At 45.8% G+C, this 19,572-nt stretch overlaps 1 protein-coding gene across 1 annotated transcript in view; it reads left to right on the forward strand.

Moving 5' to 3' along the window:
- Positions 1-1,636: 1,636 nt before the first annotated feature.
- CCDC3 (coiled-coil domain containing 3) overlaps positions 1,637-19,572 on the forward strand; it is a 34,954-nt gene continuing 17,018 nt past the window's right edge. The window contains exons 1-2 of the mRNA XM_048301893.1: positions 1,637-2,049; positions 3,039-3,213. Coding sequence (XP_048157850.1) covers positions 1,637-2,049; positions 3,039-3,213 — 588 coding nt within the window. The remainder of the gene's footprint in view (positions 2,050-3,038; positions 3,214-19,572) is intronic.

The following is a 19,572-nucleotide window of genomic DNA, read 5'->3' on the forward strand; positions in this document are numbered from 1 at the left end:
TCTGAAATGTTTGTTAGGAAAAAAAATCAAAATATTTTTCTCTTTTAGCAGGAAGCAACTTTGCTGTTCTTCTATAAAACTTCGATGAAATGTATTATAGAATCATGCCATCATGAAATATGAATATTCCTTTTTTAAACTCTTCAGCACACAGCTGAGTCTGATGAAACTATTCCAGATGAAGACACTTGTCACTGAAGATATTTTGTCTCACTATTATGAAGTTGACTCAGCATTATTTAACAGATGATTCATTATTTTGCACATTATTTTGAACCCCAGTCCTGCACAAGCACTCTCCTATACCAGGCACAGCATGAACATGAAACAAAGAGGCACCTTCTGCTTCCAAGATCTCCTAGTCCTTGCAGAGGACTGGAGAGGCAGATGGAGGGTGAGATTAAAGGAACCAGCTAGGACATGCTGTCAGACTTTGAGTAACCTTTACAGCTAGGGAGAGATTTAACTGGGACTGTGTCTCCATGGTATTAATATAAAGAAAAAGCTCCAAAAGATTTTAAGCATCCCATGCCCATTCCTGACTATTATCCCAAGTGAGATCAGATGTGGGAAAAGGAGAATACTGAAATAGAAAGAGGCTGTTGGAGGCTGTGAGTGGTGCAAGACCCCCAGGGATCCTTGGGAGAAGCTCCACTGCAGTTTGTATGCGGGGAGAGGGTCAGTCTTTGAGCCATCTGCCAAAAAGCTGGAGAAGTCCTAAGCTGCATCAGACTGTTCTAGGATGAAGCAGTGGTGAGTCTAAATATATTGAGACCTGGTTTTTTACTTTTACCTTGCTCACCAGATGTATTTTGGAAAATGATTGCGGGCTGCTAGGAAGAGCTGCTCTCCTCCACTTCCAAGTTTTTCTCCAGCTTAATTTGAAGTGGAAGAAGTGGATGACCAGGGTTACAAATTTGTACACAAACACATCTTAAGTTTCCCAGGATTTTCTCTCCTAGGGGAGCTGTGCACAGCCCCCTGCTCCCCTGGGACCCTTGCACTTCCAACACCCTACGAGCCACACCTTCACCTTCCAAAGCCCTGGGTGCCACCGGTGCCCACCCCAGGTCCAGGGAGTGCCTGTCAGCAGCTGTCCTCACTCCGGAGTGTGCTTGCCTTTCCCATGTCTGCTCTTTCACGTCTTCCCTCTTTGTAGTCTCCGTCCTGTCCACCTTTTCCCTTTGCATTCCTCCTCTTTACAACTCTGCCTTTGCATCCCTCCCCTTTGTAGCCCTCCCTTTTCACCTCCCCCTTTGCACCTCTCTCACTTACATCCCTCCCATTTGCATCCCTGCCTTTTCCCATCCCTCCCCCTTGCATCTCTGCTCCTCGCATCTCTGCCCCCGTACACCCCCTGCCCCTAGACCCTCTGCATCTTCACCCCTTCGCACCCCTGCCTGCTTGGCTCTCAGCTCTCCGGGCATCTGCCCCTGGCACCCTCCACTCCTCCCTCCCGCCCCTTTGCACCCCCACCCCTTCTCATCTCCGCCTCGCTGCCTCCCTGCGCTGTCCGCCACCCCCAGTCCCCCGCAGCCTCCGGGGCAGCCTCAGCGCCTCCGGGCCGTCCTGCCCCCCGCTCAACCCTCCCTGACCCCCGGCCCTCCCCTGCCCGCCCGGCCCGGAGCCGCCCGCGATGCTGCCGGTGCCGGTGCCGGTGCCGGTGCCGGTGCTGGGGCTGCTGCTGGTGCTGGGGGGCCGGGCGGGCGGCGGGGGGGGCTGCCAGCTGCCGGCAGAGTGGCGGCCGCTCAGCGAGGGCTGCCGGGCCGAGCTGGCCGCGATCATCGTGTACGCGCGGGTGCTGGCGCTGCACCCCGACCCCTACGGCGCCTACAACTACCTGCCCTGGCAGAGGGGCCCCCCCGGCGGCCCCCAGCAGGGAGCAGGGGACCTCTTTTACTCGGCCGAGATCGAGCTGCTGTGCGACCAGGCGTGGGGCAGCATGCTGGAGGTGCCCGCCGGCTCCCGCCTCAACCTCACCGGCCTCGGCTACTTCTCCTGCCATTCGCACACCGTCATGCAGGGCTACGCTTATTTCTTCTTCCTCCGGTGAGTCCTGGGGTAGGGGGAGCCGGGGAGGGGTTAGGATGTCGCGTCCCCCGGCTCCGGGGCATCTCCGCGGGCGGGGGATGCGCGCCCGCCCCTGCCCGGAGGGTTCTCTCCGTCCCGCTGTCGCTCTCCCCGCAGCGCCTTCTCCTTTGCGCTTCCACCCAGTCTCACAGAGAAAGAAAAACCCGAAACACCAGACTCCATCGTATTCCAGCACTGTCGCCCAGCAGATGCACGGGGAGCTGCTGTTGAGTAGCTCGTGGGTGCTGCTGCTTTTGTTTTTTACGGCGGGACGGTCACAGAGCTGGAGAGAGGCCAGCGCCTGTTTGCCGAAGTTTGGGACGGGAGTTTAAAACCCATCCCCAAATATTCACCCGATAGCTTTCCATCGACTCTCCCGAGTCCCAGCCAAACCCTGACTTTGGGCTCATCGAAAGAATAAGAAAATAAACCACAATATGGGAACAGAGCCATCACTGTGACCTTTCAATTCAAGAGCATTTGCGAAATACTACTCAGTGGCTTGTTTTGAAATACTTGCTATATTCTTACACAGCGTGCATAACAAAACTCATTTTGATGCTGTCTAGGGCTTAGTCTGTAGCTACATCTTTAAACACATTCTATTGACACAAGTTGTTTATGTTTGAAGGAGTACTTAAACTCTGGGCTCAAGGGCAAAATGATGCAAATTCAGTAGAAACTGTGGTCCAAAGTACAGATTTGCCTCCTTCATGGAATTTCATTTCATGGGTGTCTGTAGGGTGGTAGGAGCCTGTTAGATCCTTACTGCTGCTGCCTGATCCAGTCCCCGTGGTGGACATTGTCATTTTGGTGACTTAAGTGCCAGGAGAGCTGAGAGCCACTTGCCAGCTAAAAGTCTGTGTGACTTTTTTGTTGAGCCAGGCTGAAGTATGACAGGGGAGTTCTGCAGGAGAAAAAGTGCTGTTCATTGTCACAGTGGGCTGCCTATGCAATCTGTGTTCCAGAATGGATGAGAACTACATCCTCCTGCCACATGGAGTCAACTTCCAGGAGGCGATTTTCCCTGATACCCAGGAGAACAGAAGGATGTTTGCCAGCCTTTTCCAGTTTTCAAACTGCTCACAGGCACAGCATGTGTTGAGCTTCTCCAGTGACTGGGAGATTCAAGAGGACAACCGGGTAAGGGTTTTATTTGGTCTCCAGTGCTTGTTTTCTAAATGGGCATAGGCATTCCCATGTTCTTTGTGAACATATGTATATGAATGCAGAGCAGCAGGTCTCTGATTTTCCTGTTCCTTGGGTGGTATCACTAGCAAAGTAGCACATTGGTGAGGAGATATTAAACTGTTTTCAAAGCTGACCTCTGTGTTAGCTCTTTAGCTTCCCATGGACCTGAGCAAAGCTTGCTATCAACTTGTTCATAAGCAATAGGTTGAAAATAGTATTGCTTGTGATCCTGTCCTCCTCCATCCCGATGGTTCCTGGATTTGCTATCCCTAGACCTCATTTTTTAACTTTGGCTGAAATGTTCAGGAGCAGAGCTTTGCTTTTGTACTTCTGTGTTCATCTCATGTAGCAAGAGCAGTGCCTGGACCATGACAGACTGTAAGGGATTATTCTTGCCTGACTCCACATAACAGCATAAACATCTACTGAACTAATTGCCCTAAGCTGCCTTTGTAGCAGCTGGGGAAAACTAGACTCTTGAGGGCACATTTCATGTGAGCAATGAGGGCAGGATTTGTCTGCACCATGCCAGCACTTAGTTCTGAACAAGACAAAAATGTCTCTTTCTCCTTTCATGGGAGGCCACAGAACGTAATTCACCATGTAGGGGATCCTCCCTTAAGGAAGTATGGAAAGTCCAAAGATACCCTCTGTTGGTGTCTTCTGAGCCCCTTTACGGGATTAAGCCCCTTTATGGATTAGTGTGTGTAATAAATGCAGGATTTTAATAAATACTTATTTGGGAGAGAGGAGCAACCTCCTGTTATATGTGTGCATGTCCTGGATGTGCACATACTTTTGAAAAAGGGAATCTTGGACAGCTGGTTTAGTGCCAAACCTTGTTTTGTGAGGCTGGTGGTTTCCTCTGGTAGCTGAGAACATTTTAAGCACCTCTCTAGGTCAGGATGGACAGGACAGGTGTCATCACTTGTGTCTTCTGTGGATTCACCCAAGGCATGATGTTTATGTATGACAGCAGATGCATGAGTGGCTTGTTTGGGAGATGGATGGAGGGAATTCAAAAGGCTGAGCCTTTTCCTTTTGCCACCTGGCCAAATGCCAGCATACAAAGTTTGAGCTGCTTTGTGGCCATCTGGCCCGTGACACAGCTCTTCTCCTTGGGATGCCCTGTGAGCAAGGGTTTTCTTCCTGCTGATATTTTGGGGAGGGAGTGTGGAACGGTGCTGTTCAAATATATGTGTGGGGACAGCAGCAGGAATTGATGTTTAAGAGGACATTAATCATCTTACAATTAAATCACAGAGCTGTAACCCTGTCTGGGCAAGAAAGGGGAGGTGGAGAGCCCTGGTCTCAGCCCTGCCTCCTCCCTCCCAGCTCCCCTGTTCCCCAGTGCCCCAAGCAACATACTTGGCAAGTAAAGGTACTGGTGCTGCCAAATCCACAGATTTTTGTCCAGGGGAGCAAAGTGGTGTTGGGGGGACCACCAGATCCAACTGCCTGTGTCTGCTTGTGATGCCTCTGCACTGTTTATTTAGTCCTGCTGAGCTAAATGTAGGGGATCTTGATGGGCTGGTGCTCATTTATGCCAGCGGTGAATCTCACCAGTCAGCTTTAATGGAAATCACCAGGCACAAACTCGCAGGGTAAGTTGGGACGACCCTCAGTATATGTATCAAAAGCTCATTTCAGCTGTTGCACTCTTTGACCCGTGCAGCTGCGAGCAGACTGGGGGGGATTAGAGCTGCTGGTCCCACAGACAGGGGCCGGGGGTTTTACATGCTTCAACACCCACCCATCCAGTGAACAAATTCAGCACAACTGATGGACACTTTGTCTCGCCTTCATAATGAAAAGTAAAAGCTTCCTTTGCACCAGTTAAAAATAGTTTGGGCTGACTGTGCTCCCATTCAGCTCCTGCATCTGTGTTTGCCCAGCCGAGCGCCGGCTCCCGACGCCTGTGTGCCCCAGCCTGGGAAGGGGATGACATTTCTGGCTTCTGCAATATTAGGAATTTGTTTCTCAGCTCTTCCCAGGTACAGCTGTCTTTTGTGTTTCCCTCCTCTCTCTGCCTTGTTACATGCAGTGGTGGCTTTTCCAGTTGCCACCGTGTCTGCTCGCATCCCATCACAGTGTGAGCAATTACCATTTCCAAATGTGCTTGGCCAAGCTGCCCCATGCTGGCTCCTAAGCTGAAATCTGTGGTGTATGCCAGCTTCATGGCACAGAAAGTGAACATAACTCAGGGCATTATTCTTGAAGTTTTTGAGAAAAACCTCTTTGGGAGCTAGGTACATCCAAAGGGGGTTTCTGTGATGGTGTCAAATTGTGGAGAGCGTGGACAGGGAGGGAAGGGTTGTCTCACACTGTAGTGAGGAGTCAGGGGTCTCACTAGCCTCTGTACTGACATAAACTGTTACTTAAAATACATCATGGATGTTTTGTGCAGTCAGAGAGGAGAGGTGGAAATGTTGAGGTGTTCAGAGCAGAAGGCAGCTGGGATGTAGGTCTCATTCCAGGAGTTTGTAGGTAGGGTCCTGCTTCCAGGTGTTGGAACAGCTGTATGCAGGGGCACCTTAAAAAGCAGCAGGCCAGAGGAGGTTTGGAATAAACGAATGATGAAGTTTTCTGTTTACAGCTGAATCCCATACTCTGAAAGACTTTTGAATCCTGCTCTTGATATACTTCTGGGGTGGACACTTTAAGGGAGGTTTTGGCACTGGGAGCACATGCAGTTGCAATGGATAACTTGTGTTTGCAGCTCTGGGATGCTCAGCCAGAATGTGAGAAAACCCCATGATGGATGAATGTCTTTGCTTCATGTAATACTGCTCCCAGCAAGAGGTCCCTTCTGCAGGGTATGCCTGAGCTGGCCACAGAGCAGGTGACCCAAAAGTGACCACTGGCATGTTGTCCTCCTGCTTGGTGTCTTCTGTCTGCAGTTCTCCTTGCATGCAGGCAGCCTTGTCTGGGCTGCCCAAGGGGTGAAACGAGGAAAACCCTGACAGCACCTTTTCCTCCTTCCAGCAAATGTGTCTGATGATGCAAAAGAGAGCAAAGAGATGTGCAGGAACTTTTTGATGCACTGGGATGTGCCACCTGCCTTTTCCATCATGGGAAAATGCTTTTAATTTTCAGAAAGCACCATGGCATGTGATGAAAAGAGGTCAGACCCAAGGCACATCTCGTTGAATATAATACTTTCCTCATCCTGGGCCTGCTGCTCTTGCTGTAAGCGAATTCCAGCTGCATTTTTAAGCCCCTTGCAGTCTGGGCTAAGAGCCAAATGCTGCTTTCCGTAGTCTTCCCATAACCCCACAATCTCATAAATTCACTTAGATGCTTGTTCTGGCCATGTCAGAGAGCAACAATAGCTCCTGCTGTTGTTTCTTTAGGCACTTGCATTTTTGCCTCCACATTTGCAGAGGCAAATACTAATGTGGCTTCATCTTGACTTTTCTCTCAACCCCTTAATGATGTTTGCAGACCTCTTGCTTTACCCCAGCTCATTGTTGCAGTGGTTTCCACAAGGTTGCTTCTAGAACCAAGGGGTGATGCAGCACATTGGGGGTTGAAATCTAGCCCCCGTGCAAAGTCTTACCATTTTAGTGCAAATCTAGGGGCTGTAATTTCTCCTCCTGGCCTTCTGCAGGGTTGTGTGATCTCATAAAGAAGACCTTGTTGCACACAAGGGATTACATGAGAAGTGACTCAAGGTCTGGTGTCAATAAGGACAGTAGAAATTTCTGGCAGCACTTGTAGTTATTATTCAGAGGGGCTTTAACTCCTGGTTCTGTCAACAGATTGGTAAGGAAATGTGCTCTTTTGGCCTCTCTTTTTATGTATGCAGGAGAGTTGCAAAATGACCCCACATGCATCACAATAAGGGAATAATATCAAGGTGTCAACACAATCGTGAGCAACACTGAGAGCACTGAGATAAAGTCCATGGAAATTAAGGAGTCCAGTAACTTCAATTAGGCTCGGCAAGATTGCAGGGGGAGACTATACCTTTTATTAAGCCTCTCTCTCTGCATTGACTCTTCTCCTCTCAAGCAGCAGGGACACAACCATACTGTTACCTCAATTTATTTAGATGAATGGACTTGCCGTCTGAGGTACCTCCAGAGCTTTATCTGGGTAATAATAGAGCTTTTATGAGAGTAGTCAGTGTCCTAAATAAAAACCAAGGTAATTAGTGGGTTAGCCTGGCAGTCTACAAGTATCTGTTTAGCATCTTTGGGTTTGGATCTTCTTCTCTGGTGGCACCATGGCTGCTGTAACAACCTAATGACCTGACTGGGACACCTGGAAGACTTTGGAGCAGCTGAAAAGGGAACAGCATAAGAAAAGCAATGTAATTGCATAAATGGCTTTGCCATTATTGTGCAAAGCAAAAATTAAATTAAATTATATTCTTCCTCTGTGGAAGTAGAGGAAATGGCTTCAGAATTATTTGTATTTTAGCAGCTCCTGTGTGCATGGACTGGGAGCCACTGGGTTGGGTAAATCCCTGATCTCTTTGCCTACCAGAGAAGGGCTTGTTCACATGATGTTTGCTGTGGGGACTTCTCTTAATCCATCTCCCAGGCAACATGCCCCTGGAGAGGGGGAAGGAAGAAGGCAAGTTGGGAAAGTCCCCATAATTTTTCAGACCACCCTGATTTTGGAAGTGATTAAATAGTATCATGTCCAGAGAGATCCTGAGCTACCTTGGATGCACGGGCCAGAGGTCTTCCTGTGGTGGCTGAGATGGACATTGCTGATGCCAAAAGCGACTCTGCTCTGTGAGTCATGCAAACCCTGGCCACTGAGAAGAATAAGTTGGTAATTGTGTTGTCCATGTTATCCACAAAATTAAAATGAAAAAGCACTATTTTTTTCTCAAAGTTAAGAATGTCTGCTCTTTCAGAGTTCTCTCTCTGCTCTGAGTGCTGGGAGATGAATTTCAAGACTGGAAAATGCTGGTCATGGAGTTCAGAGCCAGCAGTTTTAGGAGAAGAACCGGTCTGAAAAAGAGCAGGTAGCAGCCTGGCTTGGTGGAGACAGTTCTCTTTATTTCCCATGTACTGATTTTTGGTGTTTGCTTGTGGCATGAGCTGCATTAGGGATCCTCCCTTCTCTGGTCTTAAGGCACTAGGGAAATACAAAATAATGTCAGTTCAAAACAGTGCTACATGGCAAGGGCAGTACAGAAAGACCTCAAAATAGAATTGAAGTGAGGTCCAATATCTAGAGGTTTGAAAATCTTTTACATGTGGTTTCTTGCCCTGCCATTGGTTAGTGGAGTTGTTTCTCCATGAACCTAATAGCATGATAGCAAATGCCATCACTTCTGGGTTGTTTTCATAGTGATTTACAGCGCTTTTGTTTTCCTCCCAGAAACCCACCCAGGGTGTACCCCCTCCCTATGATCTGGGTTTAATTTGAGTACATGTAAGCAATATCAGATGAAATGAAGAACTGCTGACAAGTGTGTGGGACAAGGGAAGACCACGAGACTATTGACACATTTGGGTAACATCCCCATGAGTCTTTTGGCACAGAAATGGCATTGACTCTTCCGAATCTTCCCACCCAGGCTGTGGTAGGGGACTCTTAGAGTTCTGATTGGCATATCCCGATCAGTTTTCTATCTTTCCACATGCACTCAGGCTGATAAAATACAGAATAAAAGATCACAAAGGAATACATGATAGCTTTATCCACAGGAAGTTTCCATTGATATGGTCTTTATAATATTCATAACACCCAGAAGGTGTTCTGAACAGTGCTTCCCAGGAGAAAAATGGGGAGATATCTCTGGTTTTCGGTTGCTTCTTAGAGGCACGTTATTTCTGTTGTGGGTAGGTAGGCTGATTTTTATATACAATGCAGGAGAGATGACCTGATGTAATGTGGAAGCTTTGGATTTGGTATCATTTGTGAACAGTCAGTGTGAAATGGCTTTTCCCCATCCATCTGAACTCTTGTCCCCCATGGCAGCCATGCTGGTGGGGAGGTGCCAAGGTGAGGATCCCACTTAGCACCCTCCTGCTACCAACAGAGGAGCCCAAAGAGTGCCACAGCTCCTGGTGAACATGTCTGGACCATCTTGCTGCCTATCAAGCAATGCAGATTATTCCAGAGCACAGCTCTCTCTGAATGTGTCTCAGACACATCCAAGTACATAATATCCTTAAAAATATCCGGTTTCCAGCCCTCCGAGCAAGGAAATGCCAAGACAACCAGGGGTATGTGTGTGTGTGTGTGTATGTACTGCTGCCTCCTCGAAGGGTGAAGCAGCAATCCTTCCAGGAATTGGCAGGGAATGGAGAGCCACATGGCTCCAGGCTGCTTTTAATTATCCAGAGTCACACTTTAATGAAGGTCTGCCAAAAGCACTAAATCATTCCATATTTTGTGGCACAGGGCTGTCTGCTGCTGTACTTGAACTTGGTGGTGAACAGACCCCAGGCCCAGGACACCTTTTGGGTTCTTCATCTGACTGGTGGCCACAGAGGCAGTTGATAGTTGCAGGCTGAGCTCTGCATGTTGAGAGATGCAAAGGTGGGGCTGAAGGGATCCTGTTGTCGCTGCTCTGTTTCGGATCCAAGACTGTCTTCAGGGATGCCATACCCTTGGGCTTTCCAGCCCAGACATGGTTGAAAGTCTTGCAGTGGTGCTGCCAGGCACAAAGCCTGTTGCAGTGCTTTCTTAGCTGGATGAAGAATTTTTTGGGAGCCCCTGACCTTTGGAAGCCTCTTAGCCAAGGGAAAAGGCACTGTGTAGGTAGGAGAGGTGGGACTTTCATCGAGCTGGCCACGTTCCCTCTATGCTAGCACAGAAGCTGAGAGGGGTGATGGCTCCCTCATGGGAGGCCAGTGGGAAGTTTGAAGCCCACCCTGAGCACCCACACGTGAAAATGAGCTGGGAATTGCAGCATTGTGGGGAGAGGTGGACCTCTCATCCATCCCCTCTGGAGATGACACTGTCATGGGAAAAGTGGCAACAAGAAGACATGAGGAGGCTGACTTCAGTCCATTGTCTCCTTCCCTGTGTGTGAGTGATGCCTCTGCTTTCCTTCCCTCCTGTTCACGGCCTCCCCAGAGTGGGAAAGTGAGAAGGGACATCCCACCACACGTAGACTGCGAAGGGTGAAGGGAGAGGTGTAGGGAAAGGGCTGGTGGGGATCTGGGCTGTGAAATTGAGTACTGAAGGGCAATGTGTGCTTGAAAGAGCTTGTGTCCAAAGCCGAATCCCCTTCCTCCACACAAGTTTGTGTACTCAAGGTGCTCCCCAGATACCTGGGACATGGCCTCCAAGGAGAAGAGTTGAGGTCGGTGTTCTTAAGGTGGATGTACCATCTTACTAACCCAAGGCAAAACAGAATGTACAGTCCAAAGAAGCAGATCATGGGTATTTTTGAATCCATTCATGCTTACGAGTCATACTTGCCCCAGGAGGTTTCAGTCTCAGAGAGTGGAAGTATGGACTTTGCCCGGGAGCCACTGAAAGATCCTCAAATATGAGTCCTGGCATCCTGCTCACAGAAACACACTGGGACTATTCCAGTACTTTTGGTTGGGTTGGGAGCAGGAGGGGGAAAGAAACACCAGAGCTGGCTGCACATGGCTCTTCACCTGTTTGGATTTTCCTAGACCTTGTTTTAGGCCAACTCTTTTGGGGAATACATTCAGAGTGAGTGTCAGGCAAGTTTTCTGGGACAAGAACTGCCAAAATGAATGTGGGAGGTACCCAAATTGTGTGTTGTTCAACCCAATTTTGGAAGCCACCACACCCTTCTGTAAATCTGTGAGTCTGTAGGTGTGTTGGGTGGTTCTCGTGTGCAAATCCATACTTTGTGTTGGTCAGCAGGTGGAAAGGATGACTCACGTGGATCAGGAGTCCTGGACCAGGATCTCTCCTTGATGCACAAGCTGCTTCTACAGTCACTGCGGGCAAACTTGTCCTTTGGCTTAGTTGCTGGCTTCAGTTGACCTTGAATCCAGGGAAAGTATTTTCTTTCAATTTCTCTCTTTCTCCTGACCCACCTGCGAGATATACACAAAAAAAGATGGAGCAAAAACATTTATTAAAATCAACAGCCACCAAAATCCAGCTGGCAGCTGGCAGGCAGGACACCTGTGATGCTGCCTGTAACCAGATCAGCTATTGTGGCTTATAGGGAGATGAGATCTTTTAATTTGGGACATATTTTCTCCCAACCCATGCATTTTGATGTTTATTTTCACAAATGACAAGCCAAGTTGGCTCTGAGGCAGCAGGAGTTTGAGTCCCTAATGGAAGCTGCAGACAGAGCCTTTTAAAGCCGGTCTTGCCTCTGCCAGCCAAGGACCTTTCCAAATTCCCCTGGAGAAGTGTCCTTGCCCTGTTGTGCTCGGCCAGGAGCAGCCGTGTTGTGCCAGGCTTGGCTTGGCCCCTGGCCCTGGCAGCACTCAGCCCCTTGCAGCAGCTAATGTGAAGTGACAAACCAAAGTGCCTGGTTTCGAGGGACAGGGAACATAGGGTTTTGGTGGACCAATTGCAGCTGACTGCTGCTGAAATCATTGCAGGTGCCTCTGGCAGCTGATGCAGTGACTCCCTCCTTTTGCTGCTCCAGTCTGTCAACTTATTTTTGGAAGAAGGCTGATGCAACTGTTAGTCGAGTTATCTGTGAAAGGAATGACAGCAGGGAAAAATACACCAAGGGAGAAACAAGTTTCCATGACACTGTAAAATACAAAAGGAAAATAATATGACTAAAAAGCCAGGTCTGAATTTCTGCCCAAAAAAACTTTTGAGCAAGCAAGGAAAAAAATATTTCCTGAGACCTGAAAGCACTTCATGGACTTGTTCTGCAGTATTTTTGCATTTCCTAGATCAGTAAGGAACCAGTAGCTATTGCAAGGGGGAATGTTGGTGCAATGTTTTATATTGAGATATGGGGGACTAAAATGCAAGCTGCTGTTTACATGGCTGTTATCCTCAAACTGACCCATCTTCTTCACTATGCAGGGGCAGCAGAACTATTTCCATTCTGCAGAAGGTAAAAGCAAGGCAGGTATGTTGGGCTCTGTATCCCAGTCCAGTGGAGACAGTTATTTTTGATCCTGGATTTATACCCTCTGGAATTAGAAACAGCCGATTATTGAGTTATTTTTTTACCTGTAAACTTATTTGTTGAAATTCTGTGCCCTTCCCATCCTGTGACTTCCAGCCTTATTGCGCAGGTAGTGCTGTACTTTGAGTAGGGAGTTTTCTTCAGATAGGTGACACATGAGCAGCTGGGGTTTGGTTGTTCATTCAAACAGAGCATGTTGGTGGTATGAAGTCTGGCTTCCTTCTTCAGGTGAATGGTGACTGGCATCCTCTCCATTTCCTCAAAATGCAATGAGTTTGTTGCTTTCATTTGTGTTTGCTGTACACCAGTTTCAGAGCATAATTGTTTGTTTGGCTTTCTTTTTGTATTTCCAGAGCCTTTAAACAGGGTACAAACACAAATATGTTCTTCTGGATGTTGCTTATTAGATTTTTTATTGTGGAAAACTATTTAATTTCTTAACTGGATGGTGGTTGGGGAGAGAAAGGAAGGAAAGTCAAAGTGGAGGAACAGTGTGTACTTACAATGGCTCAGGATAGGAATAGAAATTCAGATGCTTTAAGTCCTAATTTCCCTTACATGGAGAAAGAAATCCTATTTCAGAGCCTTTGAAGCAAAAACACAGCAGCCACATCCACTCAAAATGCTCCATTTTGTTGCAGAGTGAGGAAGCTGTTTTCCACCTTAAAAGCAACATCCTGGGGTGTGGAATATGAGCAATAATGAGGAAGGGGCTTAGTCACAGTAATCATAGAACACCTCGGCCAGATACCTGCTCATCTCTTAAAAGAGCTCTGAGGTCTGAGTTGGCTGGGAGAGAGTTTATTCATGCTCTACAAAAGTTGTCTTAAGTGAGAATCTCTGTGTACACAGATTATCTGTGGGAAAGAAAGTTGGTCTGTAAGTACCTCTGCAGGAGAGTCATCTGTAAGTAAAGAAAAAATAACCACATAAGTGAGAGAAAATTAAAATAACTCATGGAAATAGGAAATGAAGAAACAATCCACCAAAATGTGTGGCCAACTAATGTGGTGAAATCTCCATTATTTACAAGGCTTGGGTCAAGCTGGGAGATTGAGGTGGGTCAGAAGACATTCCTCTTTTGCTGCCTGCCTCCGGAGAAAGATCCATTGCATGGCTCGTGACATGGCTGTGGGAGGGGCTATATAGGGTTTCAGAGCACCCTGTTCCTGTCCTGTTATTCTTCAAACTGGATGTCTGTGCTGGCAGTAGTGACTTGCTGTCTCTGGAGAGGGTCTGTGTCCCCCATGCTGTGGCTGAGTAGCTCCAGGAGGTACCAGGTAGCATCCAAAGCCCACCTCCACCAGATGGATTAAAAAAGACAACCTGGAGGTGAATTCTTCTGAAAATCTCTTCCAAGTTCTCTGTGCCCTTCAGACAGCTACAGCTATGCTGGACATGAGTGCTGATGCTGTGAAAAGCCTCTAAGGATTGGAAACAAAGAGTTTTAAGAAGACCCCAGGAAAGCATTTTTACTACCATCAATGATTGGAGTTTTTTACTTTTATGTGTTTTAGGCTCAGACACATTTTGTTTGAATTGAGTGAACACTTCACGATCTGTCCCTCAAAATCCTAACTGAGCCTGTGTTTTCTTAAGTCTTGGTTGCAAAAGGCAGAGGAACAAATGTGATTCTTGCTTCTTTTCCCAAAGGTGTAGAATCCTCAACTAAATGTGTCCTGAAAATAATACTTTGTGCTCAAATCTTGCCCTCTGTAACAAAAGTGGCTTGAAACCACATCCAGTGACACAATCCTCATATATTTAATCCATGTCTGAAAGCAGCTGAACTACTGATGGGAAATGTCCTGGTGCTTCCAAGTCAGTGGCACTCGGGAGCCACTGGAACGCATCGCATCCTTACAGTCATTGCTCAAGAAACACATTACAGATGTTGAGGATGTGAAGGAGCAGACTCCTTCCATCAAAGCATCAGGCCAAAGAAGGGCTAAAAACAAAATCCCAGACTCAAGGCATCCCTGAGGCTTTTGCCTGCCTGTTCTGTGTCCGGACTTCAGGATCGACCTCTGGTTCCTGCTCATTGTCAGAAATGTCTGAAACAGGAGAAGCCTCCTGTGGTCCCTGCTAACGAAGTGGTGTTTATCACGCTCTGGTAATTGCATTTGCTATGGTATTTACAGCATTTCCTATGTTTTGAAATGGAGAAATCTCAGGCTTGCCCAGGGCTAATTGTGTACTTTAACCTGCTCCTAAGCCCACATGTATCTTTAAACATTAACATACACACTGGCAGCGTCCTGGGGTGGCCTCAACCCCACAGCTATCGAGCTGGGAACGTGGCTGTGGAAGTGTTAATGTTTCCTCTCGATATATATCAGAGGCAGTATCCTTCCTCTTTCCCAGGTCCTAGGAAATATTTTCTTTTTCTTTTTCTCTTTTTCTTTTTTTCTTTTTCTATTTCTTTTTGGTTTTGTTTTTGTTTTTGTTTTTGTTTTTGTTTTTCTTTTTCTTTTTCTTTTTCTTTTTCTTTTTCTTTTTCTTTTTTCTTGTTCTTTTTCTTTTTCTCTTTTTCTTTTTCTATCTTTTTCTTTTTCTTTTTCTTTTTCTTTTTCTCTTTTTCTATTTTTTCTTTTTCTTTTTCTTTTTCTCTTTTTCTATTTTTCTTTTTCTTTTTCTTTTTCTTTTTCTTTTTCTCTTTTTCTTTCTTTTTCTTCTTCTCTTTTTCTTTTTCTTTTTCTTTTATTCCTTTTCCTTTTCCTTTTCTCTTTTTCTTTTTCTATTTTTTCTTTTTCTTTTTCTTTTTTTCTTTTTCTATTCTTTTTCTTTTTCTTTTTCTTTTTTCTTTTTCTTTTCCTTTTTCTTTTCCTTTTTCTTTTTTCTTTTTCTTTTCCTTTTTCTTTTATTCCTTTTCCTTTTCCTTTTCTTTTCACACAATATCATCTGCAGTTGGTATTCCTGACTTCTGTAGAGCAGCACAGTGATTTGGCAATCCTTGCCCAGCACAATATGGGAGTGAAAAGATCTCCTAATGTTGCACCCAGTGCTGAGTGTAGCCCTGCAAGTAACTGGTTTCAGATTCTTCTTGCCTTCAAGGCAAAGACAATATATTAATTGCAGAAACAGAGGTCATTTAAGCTCACATTGTGGTCTGGCTTTGGCCACGTAGAAACTTATTTGTGTCTAAAAGGGACTGATGTGGGCCTGGGCCATTTATGCCACAACACCTTGACCATGACTATGGCTCTGTCTCATTGGCTTCTTTTTCTGGATATAGCAGTTCCAGCTTAGATTCAGTGGCTGAGGAAAAGTCCAGAGCTTGAATCAAGCATTGCAGCATGCCTGGAGTCCTCCTTCTGTATCAGTTGCTGTATGGAGCAGGTGGCTTGAATTTGGCTGGAACTTATGATGCATTTTGGAGTCTTTATCTTCTAGCTTATAAAGCCTTTTGGATAAAATTTGCTGAATGCATGAAGGATGTAGAGTTTTGTTTTGTGGATTTAAATCCAATCTTCTAAATTGCTTTAAAGCAATTCCTTGTGTTTCAAAATTCTGAAACCCCTGTCCCCCCCTTTTTTTTAATGCCTGGGCTCAATCACAGACTGATTTAGGAAATGGTGCAAAATGTGTAAATGAAATTAAAAACTATTTTTAAAAAATAGTGTTAGGAAAAGAAAAATAAAAAAAGAGAGTACACATATGTTATCAATACTCAACCAAAAGGGAACATTGTCTCTAACACAGAAAGCCTTAAACTCCAAAGCTTGCAGAACAACTGGAATAATCTTTCTAATCCAGTCAACATTACTGGAACTGTCATAGGGCTCTTTGAATTACTTCAACATTGATTTTAGGGCTTTTTCTATTTGGACTTCAAGTATACACTGTAAATGGGACTCTGAATATATTTTTTCTATGCATTTTATGATAAATATTCCTGCTTTGGATTGGCTTTTTGGTTGGATGTATTTAAGTATTAGTTGAATGGAGTTAAGGTGCTTGTCTACTTCAGTATTGATCTCAAAACGCGAGGAAAGATTGAATTTCATTGCATACAACATTCTAAAGTGCTTCAGCCAACAGCAGAGTGGGGTATAGGAGTCCTTTTGTTACGTGCTTTAGTGTCAGAAGTCCTGAATTGGTGCAAAGTGGTGAGTTTCTGAGGAAGTAAAGTAAAAGACTGTCAGCATTCTCCCCTGTCCCCACCCTAAGACCCACAGTATACCAAGAGATACCTAAGTCACATATCCATGAAAGAGTATAGGAAGAGGGTTCTAGCTGATGCTCTCCCAGTCTCCAGTGTTTTCAGGTGAAGGAGTCTCTGTGGTGAAGTAATTTCTGTATATTTATTTTTTCTATGTATTCAGTGACATCCAGTCAATTTATCTCCCATAAAGCAGTCCAGCCTTCTCTTGAGAATCACAACTTTTTGATTGCCTTCAACCTGTTTCCTACTTTATTATCTGATACTCCCAATTCTTCTTCTAGAAGATGTTGTCAGTCTCTATTTTCTCCCTCCACGGCCTTCGTGATAGTGTAGACCTTTATCCGAAACCCTCTCACAGGACAGGACTAAAAATTACTAAAAATCTTAATGTCTGAGACTCAAAGAAGGTTGTTTCTCCCCTATCCTGGATAGGAATCAGCTACCACTAACACTCTGCAACACAAGTCCTTGAGAAAAAAGGGAGTAAAGCCCCTTCCCTGGCTGTCTGGGACCTCCCACTGCTATTGCCACAGGGAAATTTCAAAGTTTTGCCTAGACTACTGGAAGTGCCAACAGGGAAAGCAAATATTTCTGTGTAAGACTTAACCCCAAGAAGATTAAATGCAGATGAATGTCAATAGTGCCAGCAACCTGTGAGAGAAAGTGAAAACTGAGAAGGATGTAAAAACAGAACATGGTGCGGAAAAAAAAAAAAGAAAAAGAAAGAATAAAATGCAAAACAGATTAGAATTAAATCAGGGAGAAGGAAAATTTCAATGGGGCTTTCTGCTTTCCCAAAAAAAGCGCAGCATGAAGACCAACAAGAGGAGCACTGCAACAAGGGCTCATCAGTGTTAGCAGGTTGGGAGGTTCCAGGGGTGAGCACGAAGTAGGGAGGGGGGTAGAAATAAGGGATGCAGCTTGATGGGATGCTACATGAACAGTAGATGCCTCTGGAAATTGGGGAGGATCCTGGAGGCGATGAATATCTTGGTTTTAGTCTTTAGTTCCCACCCCTTCAGTTCTGGAAGTCAATTGCTAGCCAGGGAAATGGTGATCCGTGGGAAGAGGTTTGGTTTTGTGAAGCTTGGCCCATGTTCTATGGGAGGAGAGCTGTACTGTTTGGAAAGCATCCATCTCAGGAAAATCATAAGCGGTAGGGCTGTCTAGACTAGTCAGGAAGGCGCAAACAAATAACCAGGGTAAAATAGAAGAAGAAGAGAAAAAAGTGTGATTCCTCACCTAGAATTAAATTAAGATGTCAGGAAAAAAAATGAATCAAGGCTTCAAAGGATGCAAACAGAAGGTGTTCTTAACTGGCTTTACTCTGAGGTTAACAAGGAGAGGAAATTAGACATGCTCATCGCTGGATTTACGTGTCGCTGCTGGAAGCGGGTGGGGAGATGCACGATAGGAATGTTACAATTAATTATTATAAATCTCTTCCTAACAACCTTGTGGGCAGCGTGCAGGTGTGTGTGAGGACCTTGGCAGCCTGACAAAAATGTAATTATCGGTTATGGAGGTAGCAGTGCTCACTCTTTGGCACTTTGTCAATCAGCAGAGTGGTAATTAGCCATTGCTAGAGGCCACCGTGTTTCTCTGAAGAGGAAAGTAGAACCTCTTCAAACACCTGGATGTGGTCTGGATGAGAGCATGGGGGGAAGTGTGCCTTACCTGGGAGACTTTAATTACAGCAAGGATTTCCTGACTCAGAAATCAAACCAGAAATGTTCTGCCTCAAATTTTTTTCTCTTTTGACCTGCAGCTCAAAACTGTCAGCAATTTGCATCCATATAACTCAACCTAAATACAGTGGGTTTCTTAAGTTTTAATCTTTAGTTTTCCAGGGGTCATGGTGGACTTTCTATCACTGAGAAAGAGATTGGATCTCTTTTCTAGGAAAGATATGCACCTGCTGAAGTCATTTGGTGAGCAAAAGGAAGGACTTCCAACAATTTTATACAGGAGGTCTGATATGATCTGGTTTAAAGAGAGCTGATTCTTGTTGCCCCGATTTCCTTGTATTGGACAGCACGTTATTTCTACTTTGGCTGACAGAAAATGTGGGATTTGGGGCTATATTACATATAATGGAGAATTCACTGTCCTTGCCCCAAAGCCCATCCTTAGGGATTTTCCTCCCTGTGGGTCATAGAAAACCATGTATAGACATGTTTACAAAGAAATCTGAACCACAGGAGTGAATAAGAAGCAGCCTTGAGGGCAGAGTCAGAAGCTGTCCAAGGCACCGTTTTTCCAATTTCTACCATAGCTGAAGAGTCAGGGTGAGAAAAAGCATTGCTGTATGGAGCCTTTTAAAGTTCCCCATCAAATGCAGTAAAACACTGCAGAGCAGCTTTAAAAACAAGGGGAAAACAAGGGCAAATACATCTCTGACACAGCAGCAACAGCCAAGAAGTTTTTGTCATGCCTAGGTTCCTTCAAAGATGTGCACTGAGCCCTTTCACGCTCTTAGTGCTGTTTGCTGAAGCATTAGGGAAGTCAGAAGGCATCCAGAAAACTGGTTCAACTCAGCTGACACCATGGGGTTTGAAAAGGAGCAGGAAGGAGACGAAGATCTGCAGCACACTGCTGACCTGCTACCAGCTGGGGACACAGTGATGCATCACGCTGGTCCTGCTGCTGCAGACTGTGCTCAGAGGTGTCCAGCAGCTGTTGAAAGGGAGGATGGAATAACATCTGCTCACAGGTGCTGCAGAGTTGGGGTTTTTTGGTCCCGATGAAATAGGGAGACAGATTTTTGGGGTAGCCTTCAGGAAGCTCTTGGCTCAGCTGGCTATGAAGAGTGAAAGTGCCCCCCAACATCGTCTTGCCCTTGAAGACATGGGCAGTCTGTAACATTGAATTGATTGTAATTTGTCAAAGTTGAGCAGAGCTGTGCTCTCTTCCTCCGAGCTTCTGCAAGCCTCGCAGATGCTGTGTGAGAATTACTTGTGATCTGTAATGCCTGTAGTGGTTAAACACATAACAGACACACAGGGTGAAGATTGAGGAGTGCTCATTTGTGGTTGCTACAGACATTCTTTGTCATGGCCATTACTGTAACTTTATTGTAACTTAA

This window comes from Corvus hawaiiensis, chromosome 4 (genome assembly GCF_020740725.1).
Source record: "Corvus hawaiiensis isolate bCorHaw1 chromosome 4, bCorHaw1.pri.cur, whole genome shotgun sequence".
Lineage (NCBI taxonomy): Eukaryota > Metazoa > Chordata > Aves > Passeriformes > Corvidae > Corvus > Corvus hawaiiensis.